The sequence below is a fragment of the Bos indicus x Bos taurus genome, chromosome 8 (genome assembly GCF_003369695.1).
Source record: "Bos indicus x Bos taurus breed Angus x Brahman F1 hybrid chromosome 8, Bos_hybrid_MaternalHap_v2.0, whole genome shotgun sequence".
NCBI lineage: Eukaryota > Metazoa > Chordata > Mammalia > Artiodactyla > Bovidae > Bos > Bos indicus x Bos taurus.
Window position 1 is genome coordinate 16,752,725 of NC_040083.1, and position 18,862 is coordinate 16,771,586.

Consider the following 18,862-nt stretch of genomic DNA (forward strand, 5'->3'; position numbering starts at 1 on the left):
TGTGGAACTTTGGATGTGCAGGGACATTCTCTCGTGTCCCTTTGAACCCTGACTCTCCAACCCTCCACCGCCCAGCTTCAACCAAGCGCTGTCACAGGCCAGGGGTCTCAGCTCCAAGCACCTGGCTTTCTCTCCAGAAGAAAAGAGTGGAAAAAGCATGAAAGCTAGAATGGGTGGCATCTACCTCAGAAATTGCCATCTGGGTCTTGTCTGACTCTGGGACCGCAGTCTCCCCTCTGTGGCCCTATCATAGCATCTCTGCATTCCCTGAGGGACTCTCTCCTTTTGCAGCTTCCATAATAGGATAAAAGAAAAAAGACACAAGTCATTTAAACAACTTGCTTTTTTTTTCCCCCAGAGGTGCCTGAAGAGGATGGATTGAATGGGGCATTTGGTGACTTAGCAAAAGGGAGGGGAAAAGGGGGGATGAGGAAGGAAGAAAATGGACTAAAGCTCAGAAATTACTGGAATTTTTATTCAATTTTGTTTGGGAGAAAGGAGATTTACTGAGTCAGAGATAAAAGGCAAATCCGAGTAGAGCCCCAGAGAAATTATTGTATTCCATGCTCGATTTAGCTCTCTAGCTCAACATGGCTTGGAGATCATAAGTTCTGTGGTTAGACACATTCATAAACTCAGTAGGGCTCCGTCAGATGCTGGGTCCCTGCCGAGTACCAGGTCCCCACCAGCATCAGAAGCAGAATGTGAGGCTGCCTAGTCAGACCTTCAAGAGGGGCTCCCAGCCCGGCGGGCTCACCGCACCCTCTGCCTTCATGCCAACTCTCTGGCCAGCCTCCTCCTTGGCCTGACCACTCAGCAAACTCTTGTCTTGCTTTGAGTCTAGTTGTTGAGCAAATTCCTGCTGGAACCACATGTGAGTGATCGGTTTGGGATTCTGATTTCCACCCAGGCATCCTGCCTGGGCTGACTCAGAATCCAAGCTCAGCCTGGTTTTGTGTTGTTGCTGCTGCTGCTAAGTCGCTTCAGTCGTGTCTGACTCTGTGTGACCCCATAGATTGCAGCCCATCAGGCTCCCCCGTCCCTGGGATTCTCCAGGCAAGAACACTGGAGTAGGTTTCCATTTCCTCCTCCAATGCATGAAAGTGAAAAGTGAAAGTGAAGTGGCTCAGTCATGTCCGACTCGTAGCGACCCCATGGACTGCAGCCTACCAGGCTCCTCCATCCATGGGATTTTCCAGACAAGAGTACTGGAGTGGGGTGCCATTGCCTTCTCCGGGTTCTGTGTTAGGCTCACTAATTCTGTTTGCAGAGGTCAAGCCACACCACTTGCCCCAAGGCCATCCTTGTCCTTCCCCAGACAGCTAGATGTCTATCACCTTTTTGCAGAACTCATCTGAATGCATCTTGTTTCTAGCCAGTTTTTAGGAATCTGACATTTCCCAGCTTGAATCTGAGACTCAGGGGAGGCGCTGAGATTAGTTCATGCTTACGAATCATTTAGAGACCTATAGGTCAAAGGTTGTTTGCTATGATCCATGTGTACCTGTCCAAGATTATTGTTGGAAGATTTGTCTGGGTTATTATAAGACTAGTCAAACTTTAACTCCAAATCTATGTAGTCTATTCCGGTTGAGACCGCTGGTTAATATTGTCTGGTATTAACTTTCTAATTGAGTACAGTGACTGAAATTTAACTATCACCCCCCACCCCTGAAACAACTATATGGAAAGGTAAAGAAGGGAGGTTTTCATGATGAAAGGAGGTGTTGTGGAGTTTTTCTTCCCACCCTCTAGGCTAGATCAAAATGTTCTTCATCTCAGAGCCCTCCTCCCTAGAAGATCATTGTGCAGCCTTCCATGTGAGGACCCGATCAGGTCTCTGGGAGAAAGCTATCATTTCTGCTGTAGGCTTTTTTCCTCCCCCAAATAGGAGATGATGGATTCACATCTCGACTAAATAAGACCACTGCTGTCTTGTGGCTCAGTTTTGATTGATGAGTATTCCCTATCTAGCCTTGTGCCAGGTGCTTTAAAACATAGAATCAAAGTATAAGACAGCCTCTTTGTTCAGAGAACTTACAGTAATACAAGACATAAATATGAGAAATATGTAGAAAATAATGCAAGGCTGAATATAATCCAGGGCCTAATCGAGTGCCTACTACTCTAGTTCTTTGCAAAATGATGCATTAATACCAAGACTGCCCTCCTGAAAATACATGTGCAGGAAGAATTTAATCCAAAAGTATGTTACAAAGACTGTTTGGTCCATGCAGTACTAAAACTTAACCGTTCACGAGAGTGCTTCCTGTCTGCAGAGTATTAGCAAAGCCTTTTCCGTGTGTGGATTTAATCCTCACAACAACCACCTGAGCTACAGATAATATTCACATCCCTGTTTCTTTCACGATGGGGAAACTGTGGGTTAGACATACTAAGTTGTTTGGATGTCACTGTCTTGTTACTGGATAATAGAGCCGGAAATGGAACCTAGGAAGTCTGGTTACAGACTTTTAAACCAGTTGCTATTATAGGTAAAAGGAAGTTCCAGAGTTAAATAGGACTTTTGACTACAGGCATTCTCAGATCCTTTACTATGGTTAGGTATATTGCAAAGTTTTATAAAAAGCATTTTTAATAAATATAAGGTCAAGTATAGCTTCTAACCAAGGATCTCCCAGAATTAGTCTTTTTTAAGACAGACCTTGGGAAACACGAAAGTGGAGGGTCCCCAGTATCTTATGTACTAAGAGAAGCTGAAGGAACAAAAGGAGGCGGTTGGGTACAGTGCTGAGTGAGTCAGTGGTGCCCCATGGAACACACAGGCTGCCCTCTGCCCAGAGCCTTGCACAGCCTCCTCAGCTTCCGGCTGACATGGTAACAAGTCCAATGTTCATGTGAAATGGTTCATTAGCCTTTCATTCTTCCTACTGGCAGCTTGCATTCATTTAAGACAAGCAAACCTTTTTTGAGCTCCTTCTACAACCCAGGTACTGAGCTAAGTGGAGGTCAAAAAATGATCGTCTCAACAGTGCGGGTCCCTATGCCACGGAGCTGTAGTAGACGGATGCCAAAGAAAGAGCCTGAGTCTCGTTCAGAGCCAAACTCCTCCTCTACCTCCTGGGCCAGGCAAACACTTTAACTGAGCTAAGCCACAGTTACATTAAACAGACAAACACAACACTGAAATATCACTGCCCAGGGTTTCACTGGGAATACATCACAACACACATACACATATCAAGACCCTCTCAGAGTTCAGTTTTGTGTGGCTGTTTCATGGGAATTGGGGTTTCCTGGTGGCTCAGCGGTAAAGAGTCCGCCTGCAGTGCAGGAGACACGGGTTTGATCCCCAGGTTGGGAAGATCCCCTGGCGAAGAAGATGGCAACCCACTCTAGTATTTTTGCCTGGGAAATCCCACGGACAGAGGGACCTGGTGGGCTGCAGTCCATGGGGTCGCGAAAGAGTAGGGCATGACTTAGCAGCTAAACAACAAAAAGACAAACTGGCACAGCTGAAACCTCCCGCCCCCGGCCATGTCCCCTAGCAGCTGGTGAAGGGAAAGGTAAGTGCACCTGAGGAGGCTCAGGCTACTCGGGGAGGAAGGGCTTGGGAGCTGGAGGCGTGTGCAGAACCCCAGAGCAACAACTCCCGATTTCAGGGTGCTGGGTCCTCATAGACAATCCTGGATCCAAAGCCCTCCATTCTCCACTGGCTCTGTGACCTGGGGCAGCCACTTAATTTTCCAAGTCGGTTTCCTCATTTGCGAGATGGTAACAATATCAGTACCTGGACTTGTTAAGTGTTAGTCGCTCTGCCGTGTCCAACTCTTGGTGACCTCATGGACTGTAGCCTGCCGGGCTTCTCTGTCCATGGAATTCTCCAGGCAAGAATACTGGAGTGGGTTGCCATTTCCTTCTCCAGGGGATCTTCCCAACCCAGGGATCAAACCTGCATTGCCTGCATTGCACAGACTCTTTATGGTCTGAGCCACCAGGGAAGCCCAAGACTTCAGCGCTCAGTAAATGTTGGCTTTTACTCTCAGTCCCAGATCCATGATCTAAGGCACTGGCCAAGGAAACGCATCTTTCTCGGGGCAGCAGAGTATTAGCTGACCTCTTAGTACCTCGGAGCTGTGGCTCCAGAGGGAGTGGATTTTTTCACCCTTCTCTCCTCACCCCTTTCCTTTTTAAAAAATTATATATCTGCACCACCAAAAAGTAACCTTGAGATGCCTTGTTACATTTAGCCTTTAAGCTGTGCTTTTATCCTTGGCAGAGAGTCACATGCCAGACATAACCAGATCTGTTAGATTTTATTTATTTATTTGGTTGCGTGGGTCTTTGTTGCAGCATGCAGGATCTTCATTGTGGCACACAGACTCTTTAGTTGTGGTTCATGGGCTTAGTTGCTCCGAGGCATGTGGGATCTTCCCAGACCAGGGATCGAACCTGCATTCCGCTGTATTGCAAGGCAGATTCTTAACCACTGGACCCACTTGGCAAGTCCTAGATCAGTTGTATTTTAGAATCAGACTGACTTGGTCCGAATCCCAGCCCTGCCACTGTTTACCTAAGTGGCCTGGAGCACGTTCATCTGTGTTGGTGTTATTCACCGGTGATGCAGGACTAGTAAACCCTACATCACAGACACGTTGCCAAGGTAACCCATGTCAACCCCTGATATTGTCTCAGTGTTGTTAAAGGACTCCCCTTCTGTTGGGAATATTCTTGAACGTGGATGAAGGGAGAGTCCATCATCTCTAGGCCTCGGGCCTCTTTGAAGGCTCCAGATCCTCCCCGAGCCTGGCAGCAGTGGTCTTCACCAGCCCCTTTTCATCAGAGGAAGCCATCCATCAGCTCTGGGAGGGGCTGCCCTCCATCTTGTCCCAGCTTTGCCTCACCCCACCCCTAAATACCAGCATCTGTTGCCCAGACAGTCAGCTGCCAAGCTGTGCCCCAGTCTCTCCCTGTGGTTCATTTGATATGTTGCCATTTTGTTCTAGAAGAAAAAGCCAGTATCAGTGCCGGGTAATGGGGAGGCAGACCCTGCCTCGGCCAACTGCCAGCTGTGTTTCATCTCTCATCCCCACCCAGGGGTCCCAGGCGATCCCATTACTGATGTCTCTCACCAGACAGCTGCAGTTAGGACCCAGCAGAGGCACGGACAGCAGAACTCCAGGCTTCCTGGGGACGAGGGACATGCCCTGAGCACCGCTCTACAATTCTGCTGAAAAGCAGGTGGTCATGTCTACCTTTTCCTGATAAGGACTCCCTTATAACAACAGCTAGATGGTCCAGATTTTAAAAAGCAGAGAGATTCGCGGGGTGGTGCTTGTCATTTCCATTTAGCAAGCTCTTACCACGTGCTAGGCACTGTAGGAGGATTTTAGACATGTTGACACTCTCCTGGCTATTTAAGAAAGGTTCTATTTTCTGGGTATTGCTTCTAATCCTTACAACAGTTGGTATTTTCACCCTACCTATGGAAAAACTGAAGCTCAGAGAGGTTAAATAACTTGCCTGTAGTCATACAGCTGGAAAAGGAGCAATATAGGAATTTAAAGGCTATCTGACTTCAGAATCTATGATGTCACTACCTAAGAACTGTGTAAATAACGAGAGCTTAAGCAGTGTTTGAGATGGAGAAAGAAAGTGGGCTTGGGATGCTGCTATTTGTTGCTCTGACCAAGCTGGGAGTGGTGGTCATCAGACAGGAAACCTGCATGATTCCTTTGACCACCCACCCAGTCTGTGTTATGAACAACAACCTCCAACTCTCACCTTCCTCAAGGATAGGAGGTGACAGTAACTGTCAGGCAAAGTTTCCATGAAGTTTTGTTGCATTTTCACACCCCAGAAACAGTGGATCTCAGGAAAAGTTTAGATCAGAATTTGCAAACTGGTAGTTTTCAGGACAAGTTATCCCTGGTAAGATGTTTTGTCTTGACCTGTGGTATATTTTTTTAACTTCAGGTTAATTGCTATCATTTTACTATGATTATTATTATTATTGTTCCCTTTGGCTGCAAGGCATGTGGGATGGCCAAGGAATGAATCTGCAGCCCCTGCAGTGGAAGCTCAGAATCCTAACCCCTGGATTGCCAGGAAAGTCTCGATATCATTTTTAAAAACAGAAAACCAGATAATTCACATAGAACCCCAGATTTCCAAATCATCTTGAAGAACCAGAAGATCTAGCAGCCCCAGGCCCCTGTCCCCACATGGCCACCACCGGCTGAGTTGTGCACTGACTGCTTCCTTTGATGAGAAGGGGCTTTCGGATTTCTGCAGCCCCCACCCCTCCCTGATACTCGGTGTCAGGAATGCCAGTCTCCCTGGAGCATCACCCTCCTCCTGCCAGTTTTCCTACATTAAAGATAAGAGGAAAAAGAACTTTCCTGGGCTCTATGAAGTGGGAAAAGTAAAAAAGAATACATGTTTCAAACTAAAAATCATTAATTGTGCATGTCTGTGTGTACCAAAAAGATACCACCAAAGAAGGAAACCTGACCCTCTTCCTTCATTTGTTTCTTTTTCCTGATCGTTGGCATTTGAATTTAACACCATTTTGGCCACCTTTTCAGGCCGTGTCCAGTGCAGTTGCCCACGTGGGGCGCATCTGCAGGCTGGCCCGGGAGACTAGTCCTGGGCTGGTCTCCCGCCTGAAGCATGTGCTCGGAGCCCGCCAGAGCATCCCCATCATGGTTTTGTTCCCTCTTCCGTTCTCTAGGTGTTCCCTTCCCAAAGAACTTCCTGCAGATCTGCAAGAAGATCCTGTGCCGCCTCTTCCGGGTCTTCGTCCACGTCTACATCCACCACTTCGACCGGGTCATTGTGATGGGTGCCGAGGCCCACGTCAACACCTGCTACAAACACTTCTATTACTTCGTCACAGAGATGAACCTCATAGATCGCAAGGAGCTGGAGCCCTTGGTAAGTGTCCCCGTGTAGTGGCCACACCCAGGTCACCCCAGGAGGTTGACCATTTGTCACAGAACACTGCCATGCCCCTGCTCTGATGGCTGGCTGCTAACTGGAAGATTGCAGAATTGGGCAGGATTTAGGGGTCAGGTAAAGGTCAGGATATGCCAAGATGTGCACAGCATTCAGGGGCTGAGATTGTCATGGTTTGGGCCAGAGGGAGTAGCTTTTTAAAAAATAAAAAAAACAACTTTTTCTTTTTGAATATTTATTTGGCTCCGTCTGGTTTTAGTTGCAGCATGCAGGCTTAGTTGCCCATGGATGCAGCATCTTAGTTCCCTGACCAGGGATCAAACCCTCATCCCATGTGTTAGAAGGTGTATTCTTAACCACTGGACCACCAGGGAAGTCCCAAGAGTACCTTTAATTCTCTCTTACTTATTTAACCCCGTAAATGGGCATTTTGAGTTCTGTGTCATCTGCTACGGAGGTTTCCAAAGAAGGTAATAAACATTTCTTCAGTTGGTGAATAAATATTTAGCACCTACTGGGTGGCAGCTGCGAGACACACACAGTTAAGTTAAGCTGTCTTTGAGTAGCTTTTACTCCAGGGAGAAAGAGAGGGGAGCCCAAGATGAGAATACAGTGTCGTGGGGACTTGGCTTTTTATCCTGAACCTCTTGCAATGCAGTTTTAATGGAATATGTGAGAATTGAGAACACTTGGTTGAAAACACTTTACTCTTATTGTTTAGGCGAATGAGGAGTTCTTTTCTTTATAAGCCATCTTTACAGCTGGACTCAAACTGTGCTTTAGAAGTCAAGGCCCCTGAAAAACCCTGCATCTTTTGTAACATGTATCATACTATGGATACCCTCATCACAGCTATCTTTAACAGCTCTATTGAGTGCTGTCTTAGCCAGTATAATTACTGTGCTTTATGGAAAAATCATGCTTTTTCTCTAAAACAGTTCAAAGTGGCAGTTTTGGTAAACATAACTGACAGAGTAACTAACTTTGATCCAAGTCCGCTTGAACAATGGCCAGAGTGCAGGGGCCAGGCTAGTCTTTTGCTGGCCTGTCTTCCTTATTCTTTATGTACATTTTATTTGTTTGTTTTCTCAAAGATTGATTGACTGATGGATCTAATTTTTTGACTGTGCTGGATCTTCATTGCTGCACTGGGGTTTTCTCTAGCTATGACAAGTGGGGGCTACTGCCTAATTCTGGTGCATGGGCTTCTCACGTTGCAGACTACAGGCTCTAGGCATGCGAGCTTCAGTGGTTGTGGCCCATGGGCTCATTAGTTGTGGCTCTCGGACTCTAGAACATGGACTCAGCTGCTCCCCAGCATGTGGGATCTTCCTGGAGTAGGGATTGAACCTATGTCCCCTGCTTTAGCAGGTGGATTCTTAACCACTGGCCCACCAGGGAAGTCTCACATGTTCTTAAAATATAGGTTATAATTTATGTCTGGTGAGGCCAGCAGATCAAGAGATGATGCCATTAAAAAAATAGTTTGTTTTACTCACAGATCCCCAAAGAAGGGGGCACACCACGGCATGAGAGCCAGACAGGAAGGACACAGGTTGGAGGGAAAACACGGCGCCTTTGTAGTCGTTTCCCTGGGAAGGAATGGGCAAGGCAGGGTAACAAGGCTAAACATGGACTGATGTGAATCATTTCAGAAGGTTCTGGGGCAAAGGGGCTGCCCCAAGCTGTTCACCTGGCCCTAGGGTGATGAGAGAAAAGGAATTTTAGCCCTAAGTGTGAGCAGCCATAGAGGAGGTGGTTTGGGGAGTGGGCCCTGGATTGGTTAGTTTGTATTGACTGGTGAGTAAACAGCTCAAGGATGAGTTGGTTACTATCTCTAGAAATTGGTGAGTCCTGATCAGGGCCATCCCTCCATTTTTAGCAAGGCCCCGGATATTAAAGAATCAAAATACAAAAACCAGAAGGCATGTTTAATGCATGTTTAGAGTTCCTGTATCTGGCAAAGAAGACATTAGGGAATGAACAGATGTTTTATACATCACTTTTAGAGTTTCTCAACTTGAAATCTATTATTAATATTGTGCTTCAGTACAGTTCTGGAACAAAGTAAGACTTACTGGGTCTTGTGTTATATCACTGGCTAAAGCATTCACTTTCTTCATTTTCTTTCACAACCACTTTCTAGAAAGCTCTTGGAAGGAACTAAATTGTCTCCAAATTCAGTTGGACATGTGGTGTGGAAAGAAGCTAAAACATATCATGATGGAGTTTTGCTCATTTGTAGAAAGGCTATTTTGAGTAAACAGAAAAGGTTGTGCAAATAGCAAAGGGAGTTAAAAGCCTGGAAGGAATTGATAAAGCTAGTTTCAGGAAATGTCTAGGACAGAATGGACAGGGGTGGGTGAATGAAGAGACTAGAGCAAGCACTCTCATCTCCAAAACATAGGTCTGCTTCCGGGGAGTTTGGTTCACTTTTGTTCAGCTGATGTGTTCAGGTGGAGGGGGACACCTTCCCTAAAGGTGCTCTTAGAGGAAGAGATTCTTCCCAACACCCATGTTTGGGTTTCTCTGAGCCAAAGGAGCAGAAACAGCATTTGGAGAGAGGAGAATGTTAATTTCTTCTTTACATATGGAAATATGAAGGTCGTTGTAAGATAGAATTGAGTGTAAGCTAATAAGTAGAGGGAATTACACCTGACAGTTCAGCGGTTAGGACTCGGTGATTTCACTGCCAGGGCCCAGGTTCATTTCCTGCTCAGGTGCTAGGAACCCTCATTGCCAGGTCTGGTGAAGATTTCAACAATAGGCCACCCCATGTGCTGTTATTGAACTCAGCCTCATTCAGTTCAGTATAGTCACTCAGTTGTGTCTCTTTGCAAGTCCATGGACTGCAGCAAGCCTGGCCTCCCTGTCCTTCACCAACTCCAGGAGCTTGCTCAAACTCCTGTCTGTTGAGTCAGTGATGCCACCCAACCATCTCATCCTCTGTCATCCCCTTCTCCTCCTGCCTTCAATCTTTCTCAGTATCAGGGTCTTTTCCAATGAGTCAATTCTTCACCTCAGGTGGCCAAATTATTGGAGTTTTAGTTTAAGCATCAGTCCTTCCAATGAATATTTAAGACTGATTTCCTTTAGGATTGACTGGTTGGATCTCCTTGCAGTCCAAGGGACTCTCAAGAGTCCTCTCCAACACCACAGTTCAAAAGCATCAGTTCTTGAATGATCAGCTTTCTTTATAGTCCAACTCTCACATCCATACATGACTACTGGAAAAACCATAGCTTTGACTAGACTTACTTTTGTCGGCAAAGTTATCTCTGCTTTTTAATATGCTGTCTAGGTTGGTCATAGCTTTTCTTCCAAGGAGCAAGCGTCTTTTAATTTCATGCCTGCAGTCACCATCCACAGTGATTTTGGAGCCCAAGAAAATAAAGTCTGTCACTGTTTCCATCGTTTCCCCATCTATTTGCCATCAAGTGGTGGGATTGAATGCCATGATCTTAGTTTTTGAATGTTGAGTTTTAAGCCAGCTTTTTCACTTCCTCTTTCAGTTTCATCAGGAGGCTCTTTAGTTCCTCTTTGCTTTCTGCCATAAGGGTGGTGTCATCTGCATATCTGAGGTTATTGATATTTCTCCCAGCAATCGTGATTCCAGCTTATGTTTCTTCCAGCCCAGCATTTCTCATGATGTACTCTGCATATAAGCTAAATAAGCAGGGTGACAATATACAACCTTGCTGCTGCTGCTAAGTCACTTCAGTCGTGTCCGACTCTGTGTGACCCCATAGATGGCAGCCCACCAGGCTCCCCCGTCCCTGGGATTCTCCAGGCAATATACAACCTTGATGTACTCCTTTCCCAATTTGGAACCAGTCCGTTGGTCCATGTTCAGTTATAACTATGACTTCTTGACTTGCATACAGATTTCCCAGGAGGCAGGTCAGGTGGTCTGATATTCCCATCTCTTTAAGAATTTTCCACAGTTTGTTGTGATCCACACAGTTAAAGGCTTTGGCATAGTCAATAAAGCAAAAGTAAATTTTTTCTGAGATATTTGATCTCTGGTTCCTCTGCCTTTTCTAAATCCAGCTTGAACATCTGGTAGTTCCCAGTTCACGTAGGGAAGCCTGGCTTGGAGAATTTTGAGCATTACTTTGCTGGTGTGTGAGATGAGTGCAATTGCGCAATAGTTTGAGCATTCTTTGGCATTGCCTTTCTTTGGGATTGGAATGAAAACTGACCTTTTCCAGTCCTGTGGCCACTGCTGAGTTTTCCAAATTTGCTGGCATATTGAGTGCAGCACTTTCACAGCATCATCTTTTAGGATGTAAAATAGCTCAATTGGAATTCTATCCCTTCCACTAGCTTTGTTCATACTGATGCTTCCTAAGGCCCATTTGACTTCGCATTCCAGGATGTCTGGCTCTAGGTGAATGATCACACCATCATGGTTATTTGAGTCATGAAGATCTTTTTTGTACAGTTCTTCTGTGTATTGACACCTGTTTTTAGTATCTTCTGCTTTTGTTAGGTCCATGCCATTTCTTTTCTTTATTGTGCCCATCTTTGCATGCAATGTTCACTTGGTTTCTCTAAGTTTCCTGACGAGAGCTCTAGTCTTTCCCTTTCTATTGTTTCATTAACAGTGCCCCAAAGTCTCTGAACCACCTGTCTTACTAGTCTCTTATGGTCCAGGAAAATATCCCCTCATAGTGTGTCTTCCCATATCTAGAGTTACACTAGTACCATCATTGATCTCTTATAGAACTATATATCATCATTATACCAGACATTCAGTTACACATATGGTAATGCAAGAAACAACAATTTTGTAAAGCAGGCAATATAAAAAATAAGTTAGCAGATGAGTGAGGTCATAAGTAAAAATATAAGTCAAGAACTTTGCTCCCCAGAAATAAAACAAACCAAAAAAAAACAAGCAAGTAGAGAAAACTTTCCTTTGCATCAGAACACTCTCAGTTACAGCAGACCCTTGAACAACACAAGTTCAAACTGCATATAAAGTCCACTTATACACAGGCTTTCCTGGTGGCTCAGATGTTAAAGAATCTGCTTGCAGTGTGGGAGACCTGGGATCGATCCCTGGGTGGGAAGATCCCCTGGAGAAGGGAATGGCACCCCACTCCAGTGTTCTTGCCTGGAGAATCCCATGGACAGGGGATCCTGGTGGGCTACAGTCCATGGAGTCACAAAGAGTTGGACACGGCTGAGAAACTAACACTAACTATACCTGATATACTGTATTACTGCACCATCCAAGGTTGGTTGAATCTGTGGATGCAGACCCATAGATACAGAGGAAACTTGGTCATGGAGGGCCTAACTATACACGAGACTCAGATTTTCAACAGCACAAAGGGTTGGGTCCCCTTACCCTCACATTGTTCAAGGGTCAACTGTATTTTCTACAACTGAAGAAGGGCCCCAGGGATTCGAACACCCAACAGTGCCAGGTGCTTGAAATCTGAGTCACAGAAAGGCCTGGGACAACCCAGTGTTCTAGAGAAGAGCCTCTTTGGGGGCATGGGGAACAAAGAGTGATTGGATTGGCCAGGAATTATTAACAGTGGTTGTGAGCAAGAAGGAACACCAGTTTTCTTCTCAGAAGTTTATAGTTCTTTAAATTCTGCTTGAAACAGTAGCCTTCTTACCTGTTTTGTTAATTTTAATTACAGGGAGATTAATTGCAATGCTTGTACATATTGATAACAAGTGCTTTTAATGCTTAACTGTCTGAAATTAGGTATTCATTTCCCACAAACCAAAACCTGCAAAGTAACAGAAAATAATATTGAGGGTGTTTCTAAAGACAGTCATTATATATTTTCAGTCTGGATACTTAGCACAGTTCCGGATCCATTAAGAATACTGCACCGTGGATTGTTATTACTGAAATGAGCACTTTCAATAATTGACAGAGCTTGAACATGAACTTCCAATTCTACTATTGCCAGTTATTAATTTAATATTAATTATTAATTTAATATTTAATAATTTTATGATTTAATATGTTGATAGTAAAATCAGTCATATCAAATGAACACATTTTATTTGATTTGCATCTATCAATTACCCTAGATATGCAAAGCAAGTTACCCAGATGTTCTCATTGTATAAAAAAGATAAGTTTTTGAGAATTGACAAATGCAGTCTAAAAAATACAATGAATCTCACTCATTTTTGGGCCCTTAAAGGATTATGAAGGAGTCAGGCATTTGGCTTCCTGTTCTAGTGCATTCTTTAGAATCGAATGCAGCTAGAGGCCAGAAGGGCAGCACTTCTCCGGCCAGTTTCCTTTTGAATATCAGCAGACCCAGAGTTCCCACACCTCCAGTGGGACATTCCTAATGTCGTGCCTTGGGATTCCACAGTGTAGAACACTTAAACCCCACCTCGTGTTTCTTTCTGCCATGTTTCCGCCATGCACAGCCACACTTCTCTGCACCCAGAGCCCACTGTGTTGCTTTGTCTGCTGTGGGCCAGCTACCCCGCACGGGTTGTGTTGAGGGCCCAGCATCCCACAATGGTAGGAGGTTCAGTCTCAGACTGCTTAAAGACAAGGATCAGACTCTCTGGGTTCAAGCCCTGAACCATTCATTCACCAACTTGCAATCTTGAGCAAGGCTTTTCAAAGCCTCATTTTACTCATTTGAAAAATAGGTATATATTAATAGAATTGCTGATTCAGATAGTAAAGAATCTGCCTGCAATGTGGGAAACCCCAGTTTAACCCCTGGGTTGAGAAGATGCCCTGGAGGAGGAAATGGCAACCCATTCCAGTATTCTTGCCTGGAAAATTCCATGGATGGAGGAGCCTGGCGGTCTACAGTCCATGTGATCAAAAAGAGTTGGACACAACTGAGCGACTACACTTTCACTTTCAAAATTTAAACAGGTTAGGTGCTTAAGAAACTTGATAGGTGCTTAAGAAATATTGGCTGTTGAATGAGATAATGAATGTACAGTAACAATAATGGTAAGTTGCTCAGTCGTGTCCGATTCTTTGCGACCCTATGGACTATAGCCTACCAGGCTCCTCCCTCCATGGAATTCTCCAGGCAAGAGTACTGGAGTGGGTTGCCATTTCCTTCTCCAGGGGATCTTCCTGACCTGGGGATTGAACCCAGGTCTCCTGCATTCCAGGCAGATGCTTTAACCTCTGAGCCACCAGGGAAGCCAGTGACCAGCATATAGTAAGCAGAGTTACCCTAATTCTACCTTCCCTGGCTCACATGGCCTTTTGCCATCCTGGGGATCTCCTCAGTAGCCTTGTAACAGATATAGTTCATTGTATTTGTATCAGCGTCTTCCGTGGGTTGTCAACTCTTTGAGTTGATGTTGCCAAGTACATAATAGATGTTTAATGTGGTTTTTTTTCTCTTTTTTATTTCTTAAATTATGATAGTATGATAACACATTTACAGGAGACTTGGAAAATACAGAACAAGGTTACATTTAGTTCCACTAAATATTACAATTATTTTTTTAAGTAGATAAATTAAGATTTTTAGTTGGAGTTTTAATATCAAACTCTTGAAAATTAATAGAATGAATATACAGTGAAGTGGAAGGCTATAGTAGACCTGAAAAGCACCATGAACCACTTCAACATAATTAAGATTTATACAATTTTCACACAACAATAGGATACAAATTCTACTCAAGTTCCCATAGGCTGTAATCTAGGACACACTGGAACATATCCAGGTACATAAAACAAGGTGCAAAAATTTCATAGTCTAGTGGTATTGAAAAGTAGAGACATCATTTTGCCAACAAAGATCCATAGCATCAAAGCTATGGTTTTCCAGTAGTCAGGTCCAGATATGAGAGGTGAACCGTAAAGAAGTCTAAGCTCCAAAGAATTGATGCTTTCGAACTGTGGTCCTGGAGAAGACTCGAGAGACACTTGGACAGCAAGGAGAGCAAACCAGTCAATCCTAAAGGAAATCAATATTCATTGAAAGGATTGTTGCTGAAGCTCCAACAGTTTGGTCACCTGATGCCAAGAGCCAACACATTAGAAAAGACCCTGATGCTGAGAAAGATTGAGGGCAAGAGAAGAAGGGAGCAACAGAGGATGAGATGGTTGGATGGCATCATTGACTCACTGGGCATGAGTTTGAGCAAATCCAGGAGATAGTGAAGGACAGTGAAGCCTAGTGTGCTGCAGTTCATGAGGTGGCAAAGATTCAGACACAACTTAGTGACTGAACAACAACAAAAATAGAAGTATTGGAATCATACAGAGTCTTTTCACTTATCACTGTGGAATTATTAATATGTTAGAAATCAATATCAAAAGATGTTTGAAAATAACCAGTTTATTTTCAAGTGCCATTTTCCAAGAGAGATCTTTGACTTAGCCACTGAAGATGCTTAATGTGGTTTTGAATCAGGAAGAGTCCCTGGAGGATGAGGCCCCTCCGTTTAAAGGGGTTACACACCATCATTCCTTCTCTGGTGCCACCCTCATCTCAGAACATGCCTGCAGACCTCCACTTATCCACTGTTGGAAATAAAGCTTCATCCTACCGAGTTAGTAGTTGAGATTAAAAGCAAAATGAAGTGTAGAGCACGGAAGAGATAGATGCGAATCCTTAGTATCAGGTCTGCCAGAGAACGATGGAACCTCAATTCCCAGTCAGTTCTCTGATCTAGACCCCAATTATAGCTCCTGGGAGGATGTCAAACGCTCTCGCACTGTGTGTCCTGGTGGGCCAGGTCTACGGTGATGCAGTCTCCTGGGTTTATCACAAAAAATCCCATCTCCTGGGAAAACCCTCCATCCCTGGTGAGGGGGGACAGTAGGCCACTCTGTCAGGCCTCCGAGTGGGAATACAATTGGGATTCAGAAGCAGGGAAGAGGTCACCCTGGCAGCCCAGTGAGGAAGGCCAGCACGTCCGTCTGTGCACAGGTCTGCCTCACGGCTCCCGTTGGGACCCGCTGGTCAGCAGCAGCCTGGGAACCGGAGACACACGGGATTTCATTGAGTCTCCAGCAGGGAGGGGAGGCTGGAGCATTGACAGATGTGACAAATGATTCTGTTCTCCTGTAAAGGCAACAGCTGAAGATGATTTGAACTCGAGCAAGTTCACAGTCAAGGAAACGAGCCTAAATGATGCTGGTAATTAGCAAATGGGCCAGGCGCTGATTGAATAAGCAGGCTGCTGGCTGGCCGGGCTGCCTGGGAGTCAGCTGACAGAATGGCGCTAATCAGGCACAGTCATTAGCCAGCACCGGGAGCAACAGTGTTTTGTTAGCTTTTCACTAAAGACAAAAGCAGACTCAGAGAGGGCTGTTAGCCATGCAGAAGCTGGTGAATAAAGAACAGAGGAGGGCGGAGGAGGAGAGAGGTTGGCGAGGCAGGCAGGAAAGACAGGAGTGTTCTTGTTCATCGTGATGACCTGCTCACCCCTGGGTGACCTTGGTCCAGCACTTTCACCATCTCTCTCCAGGGCTCCACTGCCTTATTTCTAACAATGATTATACCGTCATGTATCTTGTAGAGGTGCTGCCACGAAACCAAGAGTTAGCACAGGGCTGTTCTGTTACTTTATAGCAGAGCTTCCCAGGTGAGGCTAGTGGTAAAGAATCTGCCTGCCAATGCAGGAGACACAAGAGATGCACTGATCCCTGGGTCGGGAAGATCCCCTGGAGGAGGAAATGACAACCCACTCCAGTATTCTTGCCTGGGAAATCCCATAGATGGAGGAGCCTGGAGGGCTACAATCCATGGGGCTACAAAGAGTCAGACATGACTGAGCGCCTGAGAACACATGGGCCATGAGTCTGCATGCGTGCCAAGTCGCTTCAGTCGTGTCTGACTCTGTGTAACCTTATGGACAACAGCCTGCCAGGCTCCTCTGTCCATGGGCTGTAGGAACTTTTACATTAAGTCAGTGTTTCTCAATAGGAGTCCACACACGGCTGCATCAGAATTTCTTGGAGGTGGTATTTTAAAATGGACTTACCCAAGCCTCACCCCAGATACACCAAAACAGAATCATTGAGGTTAGTGCCCAGGACCAAGCACCCCAGGTCTCCACTGCAAACTTTTGAAAAATAGCTAGCCATGTATTTATCTGGCTGTGCTGGGTCTTAGTTGCTGCACATGGAATCTTTAGTTGCAGCACGCAAAGTCTCAGCTGTAGCATGTGGGATCTAGTTCCCTGAGCAGGGATCAAACCCGGGTCCCCTGCACTGGGAGCTCAAGGGTCGTAGCCACTGGAATCCCAGGGAAGTTCCTCCCTCTCAAATACAATGTGCATATGAATCAACTGGGCATCTCACCACAGTGTAGATTCTGATTCTGTGCCCCTGATAAACACTCGGTTCATTTTGCCCACAGGTGATCTCAGTGCTCCTCTGAGGGGGGCAAGACTCTAGATGACAATTACTCTCAAATTAGGAAATTTCTCTTGTTAGCACATCATCTCTTCTTCTCCTCGAGGATGGGGGTGGTTAGCTCAGTGAGGTGGGAAAGTCAAGCCAAGAAGAAAAATCTAAGGATCTGTTTTGGCCAAGAATATTCCTCAGGATGTTGATCCCAAGAACTGATCAGTGAAAAATGGATTTTCTTTTCTTGATCAAATGAGTTTCCAAAATGCTGTATCACCCCCACCCTTTGAAGACCCAAGATTTACAGAGCAAAGGCCTTGCGAACTCATCCAGTGAAGAAACTGGTTCGGTTTTCTGTAGCACCATCTCCATTCCCAATTTAATTGCATTTGGCTGCTGAAATTTTTTTTTCCCTAATATTTATTTGGCTGCATCAGGCCTTAGTTGGAGCACTGAGGATCTTCGCTGTGTGTCATGGGGGATCTTTCGTTGTGGCGCACAGGACTCTCTAGTCGTGGTATGCTCCAGGGCGCTAGGGCTCAGTAGCTGTGGCGTGTGGGCTCAGTTGCTCCACGGCATGTGCGATCTTAGTTCCCAGACCAGGGATTGAACCCACGTCCCTTGCATTGCAAGGCAGATTCTTAACCACTGGACCACCAGGGAAGTCCTGGAAATTTTCTGTTATTACTCATTAATATCTCATGGACGTCGTGACCCAAGGAACGAACTGGGGGCAACACTGTTCCTTGGTGATGTATTTCTCGATTTTGAGTGTTCTCTCCTTGCCTCCACCCTGCCCCAAGCCCGCCCCCACCACTGCTGATGGGGTGAGGAAGAAAGAAGACTTAGAGAGGGAGATGGGAAGTAAATAAAGGTCCTCATACAGGAGGGCCTCAGGGGAAAAAAGTGACTCAGCCTCGTCCCTTCTCACTCCTCAGCCCTCCCACTTCACCGTGTGACACGGTGCCACTATGTGCCTGGCACACATGCATTTTCAAGAAATAAACAATAGCTCCGTTTCTTGAGTTCCACATGTTTCGCTACACTCTTGACATGTGTTATTCCATCTGCTTCCTATACTCGTTATCTTTACTTCAAACACGCGTGGTGGGCGATTTCTCAACATCCAACCCATGTTCCTCTCCATCCGTCATTACTCTCCTTACTGCCATCTTATCACCCCCAAGCTTCCCCAACTCTCCCAGTTTGTAGGCAGTGACTCTTGGCTGACGATTGAGATTCATGCACCAAGTGATTTTAGGCTTCAGCCACCAACACTGCTTGAAAAATGGGTGCTTTAGGACCAGATGGAAGAACAGCAGTTTGCAGACCAAAGACTTGGAAAGCCTTGTCTCATACAGACCCAGCACGCCTCATCTCAGCCCAGACACGCAATGACCTTGTGTTCCCCTAAGAGGTGGCCAGGGCATGCCCATGCATGCCTGGGGGACACTTGGGTGCAGTAGCCAAGGCTGGCCTGAAATGGCAAGATCAGGTCAGGACTGTGAAAAGAAGCAGAGCCTCTCATATGTGCCAGAGCCACTACCTCAAACAGCTAGCAAGGAAGAGCCATTGTGAGGCTTCTGAAAGGGCCTTTTGTTTGGTAGCATCATCTGTGCA

At 45.5% G+C, this 18,862-nt stretch overlaps 1 protein-coding gene across 3 annotated transcripts in view; it reads left to right on the forward strand.

Moving 5' to 3' along the window:
• Nucleotides 1-18,862, forward strand: part of MOB3B (MOB kinase activator 3B) — a 219,089-nt gene that overhangs the window by 162,853 nt on the left and 37,374 nt on the right. For all 3 annotated transcript variants that reach the window (XM_027549085.1, XM_027549086.1, XM_027549087.1), the window contains exon 3: nt 6,695-6,897. In XM_027549085.1, coding sequence (XP_027404886.1) covers nt 6,695-6,897 — 203 coding nt within the window. The remainder of the gene's footprint in view (nt 1-6,694; nt 6,898-18,862) is intronic.